The 8,251-nt window shown below is 35.9% G+C and overlaps 1 protein-coding gene across 2 annotated transcripts in view; it reads right to left on the bottom strand.

Annotated features, from left to right (window-relative positions):
- Positions 1 to 3,526: 3,526 nt before the first annotated feature.
- LOC106872366 (peroxiredoxin-5, mitochondrial) overlaps positions 3,527 to 8,251 on the bottom strand; it is a 19,302-nt gene continuing 14,577 nt past the window's right edge. For both annotated transcript variants that reach the window (XM_014919338.2, XM_014919337.2), the window contains exons 4-6: positions 7,436 to 7,474; positions 6,280 to 6,335; positions 3,527 to 3,860 (exon numbers count right to left, since the gene is read on the bottom strand). In XM_014919338.2, the coding sequence (XP_014774824.1) occupies positions 3,755 to 3,860; positions 6,280 to 6,335; positions 7,436 to 7,474 (201 nt within the window). In that variant the 3' untranslated portion in view covers positions 3,527 to 3,754. The remainder of the gene's footprint in view (positions 3,861 to 6,279; positions 6,336 to 7,435; positions 7,475 to 8,251) is intronic.

The raw sequence follows: 8,251 nt of genomic DNA, 5'->3' as shown, positions 1-8,251 counted from the left end.
ACTAAACAAAATATTATAAGATATTTTTTATTCTGTTGGTTTATGCATGTTGAATCTACCAAGCTACAGGTCATTTTGTTTACAGGACTCATTAACAACATCATTACTGTTCAGGTGATGTAAATGTGATAGTATACAGAGACAAACACATATGCATTATTTCTGTGTCTTTCCCATCATACTGGTATACGTTAAATGTGACTTCTTGTGGTAGTCTTAATTTGACTTGCCAATGTTCAGTGTTGGACAAGAATGGTTTTCAGCATGTGTATGGCTGGCTTTCATGCAGTTTTCTTCTATCAAATTTCACTGAAGTTAAGTCTATCTGAATCCCAAACCACTTGATAAAGTTTGATCTTCTTAGCCACACAACCATGCCTGGGTGTGTATGAACATGTATAGAAATGATTATCACAAGATAGATAAGAACAAACACTAAATGACATTCTTGTATTTACTTTCAATTTTGTCTATGAAATAACTGTTGAGGTGTGACAGATAGCCAGAGGGACTACAAATGCCTTCTGTTTGCAGGAATGGCTATCTCATTATCTTGAAATTGGAAGGTCATGATACTTATGAAACTAAGACATTCTGATTTTGTTAAGTTTGACATGATTGTATTTACTTATTTTATTAAAGTTTTTTTTTTTTTGAACTTGATAAGTTTAGTATCTTGGAATTCAAATATTTACTTTGACATATTTATAAATTACTGTTTGCAATGAAATAGACAAAGCTATGAATGCTTAGTGGCTGGGAGAAAAAATTCCCATAAGGCTTTCTGAATTTGCTTCCTTGACTACTGAACTTTACTGGATAACCATGAGCAGTCTCGTTTTTCACACAACATGCATATTCTGTTCCTCTCACATATACATGATATATGCCTTTTCTTACAAAACCTTCCTCTTGGTAACTAAACCATGTAGTTGTGCTATAGTTATATTCTCAGGTGGTATGCATATTCTATGTCCCTTTTCTCATGTCATATCCTGTCTATTTCTCTCTACTTATCCCTGTCTTTTTGACTTCATCTCATGTCTTGCTAACTTATGCAGTTATGCTAGAACTTTGAATTCATTCTTGGTCAGCATATATCCCCCTTATTACATTTTCTCTTTTCTCCATGTATCCCTTTCACTCCCTGCTGTTCTTTGTCATACACTCCCTCTGTTATCTCCTGCTTACATACCTTTCTCTTATAGGACTCCTCTATTCATTCTCTCTTTAATATACAGTTGTGCCTAACAATATTAAGTATTGTAGGCTGTAATTGAAAGTCTTTACTGGAAAAACATGGATTTCTCAAGCTGCAATAAAGGTAACCCATCCAGGAGAGCAGTACCTCAAAACTGACTCGTTGATAAAACACAACCATTCTATATTCTGAAGAGGTTTTAAAGAGGGTATCTAACTAGCAAAATAATGCCAAAATCATGAAAATATCTAATTCAATTTAAAATCCTGATTGCATATACAAAACTAACTCTATACTAGTGTTGTGAATGTTTAGTGGGGTTAGGTGGAGACCTGGCCAAGAATGCCTTGACCATCAAAAAATTGCATATATTCTTTCAGGTGTAGAAAACAGACTTCAAGTGCTATTTTTATTGGGTAAAAGAGAGAAAAACCCTTCAGTACTGCAACTGTCATTGTGGATACATTGAAAGGTATGTCTGAGATTATAGAGACACTAGAACAAAGGTAGACAGATCTGTGCTGCATGCGAGCAAAACTCATCAAGCAAAAAATGTCCACTTTTCCATTCTTGCTTGGGTGAGACAGAATTTTAAGCAGAGTTTCTACAGCCACGTGCCTTTCCCATTTCCAAGCAAGGTAATATTTTCCTATTTGCCAGACTAGAAATGAATAACACTGCTTGTGTGATGAGGTTGAGACGTACGTACACACACACACACACACACACCAGTAAAAGATATTTGCCCAAAGTGTCATGCAGTGAGATTGAACCTGAGCTAATATAGTTAGAAGCAAACTTCTTGATCACACAGCCATATCCTTACTTAGTACAAATTCTTCTGAGTAGATAACAATACTGGTTTAGGCAGCATAGGTTTACTGGCGACTGAAAAATTAGAAGTGACGGGGCAATGTAAAATATTTTAAACTAAGTGTTGGTAAAGCATCAGCAAAAACTGTTGTCACTGAATATGTATTACAGTTCTTTTGAGAACTTCCAGTGAACCAATTTGATAACAAACGACAGGATTGTCTTGTCTGTGAATTCAATGGGAAGGTTGGGCAGCACCAAGATGGTAGCTATGGATATGGTTTGAGAAATGAGGTTTTTAGAGTTTTGTAATGCAAACAGTCTAACACAAACTTCAGAAAAACCAACCAGTCACTCGGTCACCTTCTAATCAGGAAAAGGTTTAAGTCTCAGGTTTCATTCTCCCCAGAAAACATGATTGTTGGTTGTAAATATTTTTTCTTCTGTGAATAGTGTAACACTCAGTACCAATGATTAGTGACCTCAGGGTAAGTGCTGGTTGGACTGAGAAAGAGAGCATAGAAATTGAAACAAATTTCTTATAAACAGAGGTTGAGAGAAATTCTAGGTGATGTATAAGGAATTGGAGGTTCTACACGACAACCTGTTGAAAGCTACAAATTAAATCTGTGACTGGAGCAAGGTTCAAGCCTGACTATGGTAATGTGGTGTCTAAATATTAATGTAGATCCATAAAAGATAAAAGGCAGGCCTAAAAAGAGCAATATCAAATAGTTAAAAGAGAAGCTTTACAAGTTGGGAAAGAAGAGGCAAGTGCTGTGTATAAGAGTGGGAGATAATTTGGTGGGTGACAACTGTAGTGTGAGTGGAGAGAACAGTATAAATGGATGACAGATTGATAACAAGTGAAATAGTTTTAGGGATTAAGAAAAATAAGTGGTTTCAACTAAGAGCAGTAGTTAGAGAAATAGATTATAGTAGAACTGGACTTGAGCCCTTCCAGGACTATTGTCGTTAAGGTGGAAAGCTGGCAGGGTTGTTAACATAGCAGGCAAAATGCTTAGCAACATTTTGTCTGTCTTTATGTTCTGAATTCAAATTCAGCCGAAGTTGACTTTGCCTTTCATCCTTCCAGGGACAATAAAATAAGTACCAAATCATCATCATCTAATGTCCACTTTTTCCATACTTACAGGGCAAGCAGATGGTTCCTTTTATAACTCTTAATTTTCATTTAGGTTAATGTTTGGAAATTTTCATGTGGACGACTCTAAAACAGGAAGTTTGTACCAGAGAACCAAGGGGGTTCTCAGTCGGTTTTATCCATTTTGATACTAACCTAAGAAAACAAGCAATTGACTGATTGTACAACTTTGCAGGCTGTGTGCGAAGGCTTACTGTAGAGTTATCAATTAAGAGAGCCCATTGAAAGTTAAGCACTCTCATTATCATGCATTTTTATTTGTAGAATTGTTCATCATAAATATGGTGATCTGAGTACAAAATTCATAAAAGAAATACTTCAACAAATTATGGAAGAAAAATACAAAAAATATTTTATCCCTTTTATTTGTACAAATATTAGAAATTAACTTCAGAATAAAATCTTTTTAAAACTAACTCTACAAAACAGTTTTTTAATGTGACAAACATTTCCCAGTCAGTGGCCAAAATACAAAACACTTCACTGAGACTGGTTTGGTTTAAAATTTTTTTTTTTTTTTTTTGCTATGTTTAGGTAGTTAGTTCATATCTCACATTTTCTCTTGAAAAGAATCTTTAAATTTCACTCATCAGTTTATTGGCTGCACTGCAAGTTAATTCTATTCCACTAGGCTCTACAAGTAGGTGCTTGACAATACCATTCTCAACAACCATGGCATACCTGCAAAAACAGAAATTAATATACACAAAAAAACTGGGGTTGATTCATTTGACTGAAATTTCTTTAAGGTGGTGCCCCAACATGGCCACAGTCTAATGATGGTGTAAAAATAAAGAAAAGGGTGTGTATATAAATTCATCTTCATTATGATCTTTGTGTATGTGTGCAAAAGAAAGATCACAGTACTCAGTAAATGAATGAAATTAGAATATGTAACATACAGGGACATCAAAGAGAGGCACCTTGTTCAAAGATCGTGAGAAAAACCAGAAAAGAGAAACAGTCAGCAGCTAAGTTACTATCACGGATGGTTTATATTTGTGGGTAGCACTAAGGCTTACAAATAAAAGAATGAATCTGAGTCTCGAGATAACTACAAAGGAAAGGGCTATCTTACACCTCTCACTCAAGTCCAGAAAATACTTCCGCAACATTGAACCTGGTCTCATATTTTCAAATGAAGAAGTCACAATAGTCATCATCATTTAACATCTATTTTTCATGCTGGCATGGGTTGGACAATTTGACTGGATCCTATAAGTCACAAGGCTGCCTTGTGCTCCATGTCAGTTTTGGCATGGTTTCTAAGCTAGATACTCTTCCCAGCCAAGCACTTTACAGTGTGTATTGGGTGCAATTGGCCCTAGTGGGGTTGCCAAATAACTTGCAAGACAGGAAGGGAGACAAGGGAAAAGCCCTTTCAACTAAGTGAGAGGAGTATTTGAGAGGGTAGAGAGGTGATTTTAGGCCAGGGGCAAGCAGAGCTGTCTTGCTACAGAGATATATGGCTACTCCAGGGGTGGATGGAGTATCCAGGAAAAAAGTTAAGATGGTAGTGATAGGGTGCAAGAACAAAACCCTCAAGAGGGTAGATAAGGTGAAAATGGTTACAAGAATGTGGAAGGAGAGTACCAGATGGTTAAAGATGGGGGTAGAGGTGAATGTAGTGATTGATGAACAGGAATTGAGGTATGACTTGATAAGAAATATCAGTATGGGCATCTAGAACAGACTTAATTGTTACAGTTTTGAGAGCTCTGAAAAATAAGCTGCTCCAAATCATACTGATGGACAGCTATAGAGTTTAAGAATACACAACTTCTTTAGGTTGTACTTAAAGTAATGAAGCCTGAAGAAGCTCAGCCACACAATAACAGTTGTTGATACCAAAATTTCTGGAATTATAAGGTATCTTGATAATGTAATCAGATACACAAGGATAGATGGGTCTGTGTCAGCATGAGTGGAATGTAACAGCAACATTTTTACATCTGGTTTTATAAGTTGGCATAGGTGGGTGGGACTGACTGGTTTCAACACAGCACTTGCAGCCCTTTATCTTTGTGAGGGCCCTGCATCTTGAACTAAGACTTCTCAATTTCTGTACATTTTTGGTTGCCTACTTTTCCAGATTCTTTCTTGCATGGTTTAACACTTTTTCACTCATCATTCTTCATGTCCATCACATACTTGTACCAATACAGCCCTGTTTTGCACACTACAGCTGATACATCTAAGGCCTAGCTTTTCTCTTAGGTATTTGTGCTCTAACATTCATGCAAATTAACATTGTACATCAGCAGGGCATGACTATCTCACCTCTTTCCAGCTTTCGTATATCCTCTATAAGCTGTGCTGATGTCTTGTGATATTGAAATATTGCACTACAAATACAAGCACCATACAACCTATCCTCAGTCAGAGAAAGAAGCCCTTTGATGCCAACATAGGTAATATTTCCCCATTGATCTTGCTCAAGCTACTATACTTTTGTAACTACTACTTCCACTGCTGATTAGATCCCTGAGGCAATAGAAGCTGCCTACTGCTCCAAATAAACCTTCTGTACATTTGAAAGGCATTATTACTGCTACTACTGTGCATCATCCTATTATCTCTGAGGGATCCCACTTAAAACCTTTGTGTGCCCATTGTTTGCACAGGGTACACATCACACTGGTACATGTAATGCTTTGTTTTCCATTATATTAATTAAAGACCTTCATCTTTGCTGAACAGATAATTAAGCTTCTTGATTCTAGATCCTGCTATCATAACTAGATTATCAGCAAACAGGAATTCCCATAAACTACTCTATTATTATAAAAAATAGAGACGAGGAACTGAAAACTGGACAATTACCAGCATACTAAATTCTCACTGAACTCATTACCCTCAGTTTACTAACAGCAGTCCTATACATGGCTTGCACAAAAGCACACAAACTATTCTTCTTTGACTGCCACAAAATGGTGTATGATCTGACAGGCCTTTTCTAAATCAATGTGTGTCAGGTATAATAGTTTGTCCTGGAGTGAACATTGGTAGAATAAAAAGAGATGTGTGGTGGTGTGTTACAAGGAAAGGAAATGAGACTATTTTTAGATGAAGCTTTCACAGGTTTATGCTATAGACTTACCGCTTTGATCGAACATTTCCTAGCACTGCTGAGAGGTCGATCTCAAGACCAAGAGCCTAAAATGTAATAAGAAGAATAATAAGAATGATGACTATGAATATTTATTTACTAAACACAAGGCCAGTTTTATTGTGGAGGGATGAAAAACTGATCTGCCACATTAATCTTACTGCTTTTTCTTTAGTTCAATGTTAAATGTTTATTATATTAGCTCAAGATAAAAAATTTATACCAGAGAGCAACAAGTACACAATTGGTATGTATTTTATCAGTTCTGGCAGAAGACAAAGCTGACCAGCATGCTGAGAGATGATAGTAAATTCTAGAAGGTTTTCAGTGTTCAAACTGTTAATATTTCAATTTCAATTTTAATATTATTACTTGGACAAATAACCTATATAGATATAAAACTTCAGATTTATAGTAGACAAAAAATGAGATGCTAAAACTTGTCTTTCTAAAAATGAAACTTCTAATAAAATATGGAACTCATATTTTTTGCCAAAGAAGATGGCAAATTTTCAAGAGGGTGGAAATGTAACCAACTGAGCTATTTTACTGGAACTAACTTTCATTGATACTAAAAAGATGAAAGATCTAAGCACAAATATTTGAGGCAGTTATAAATAGAGTGAATTACAGTGGGGCAGTTTCATAGTACTTTCATTGAGCTATGAACACACAAGTGTGACTTCGAGCAAAACAGTTAACTCTTAATGGCCTGGTCAACTTAGTTACAGACAGGTTAATATGGGGATGATACAAGCACTATTTCTGATCAGCTGCAGAACTGAATTCAGCGTTAATTTTAAGTATAGCTTGGAGAGAAATAAAGAGACTATCTGTTAGTGATGTTTGCTGCTTACAAATAAAGTAGGTTTCATAGATGAAGTTAAATGCTCAACAAATCAAGCACCAAGAAGAATGGATATGAAGAGAGAACTGCAATGAAATATAGACAGGATATTTTGTGAAAGCAATGTATTAACTCCCATCCTTAAGGATTCCAACTGTTAATCACCATCATTTCAATAATAGTGTATATAGTAACTCATGAGAGACAAAATCATGAACTTGATGAAAATGAAGACAAAAAAAAAAAACACTAAGAAGGTAACACTGACAAAAAAAAAAAAAAACTAAAAATGAAATTTACCTTTGTAAATTCTGCTTGTATGTCTGCCAACATTCGTATCTGAAATTTTAAAAACATGTTGAATAATAGACCAAATATAATGATTATAGATAAGGAAAAGCAAAGCTACTTATCAACCCATCATGCCCATTTAATTCTAAGATTGTAAAGAAAGAAGAAAAACAAAGAAAATACAATCCCTTAAAATTTGAAATAGAAAGAATTTGGAGCATATGAACAGTAAAGGTTGTACCTATAATAATTGGTGCATTAGGAACAAAGATATAGACAAATGGCTGAAGGAGATTGAAATAGAATGTCCAGTAAAGCTCCTACAGAGAGTTTGTCTCTTAGGGACAGTAAGGATTATCAGGTGGGTTCTAAGCACATGAAAGACTGTTGAAAACTTATGGATACCTAAGGTTACATGTAGTAACCTGCTACCCACATAAATCCTACCAGGAATAAGAATGAATCTGAGCTAAAGCAAAATAATTCCCTATCATCATCACCATCATTTAATGCCCATTTTCCATACAAGCAGGGTTGGATGGTTTGACTGAAAACTAGTAAGCTGGGGAGCTGCACCAGGTTCCACTCTGATCTGGCATGGTTTCTATGGCTGGATGCCCTTCCTAATGCCAACCACTCCAAGAGTGTACTGGGTTTTTTTACATGCCACTGGCATAAGTGCCACTTGTATAGCATCAATCATGACAATGATCTCATTTGGCTTGACAAGTCTTTTCAAGCATAGTAGATTGCCAAAGGCCTTGATCACTTGTCACTGCCCACGGCATGTAAAAGGTGCCAGTTACACGACACTGGCATCAGCAT

Source organism: Octopus bimaculoides, chromosome 3 (assembly GCF_001194135.2).
Source record: "Octopus bimaculoides isolate UCB-OBI-ISO-001 chromosome 3, ASM119413v2, whole genome shotgun sequence".
NCBI lineage: Eukaryota > Metazoa > Mollusca > Cephalopoda > Octopoda > Octopodidae > Octopus > Octopus bimaculoides.
The sequence above is the reverse complement of the archived record's forward strand: the minus strand, read 5'-3'. Positions and strand labels throughout refer to the sequence as shown.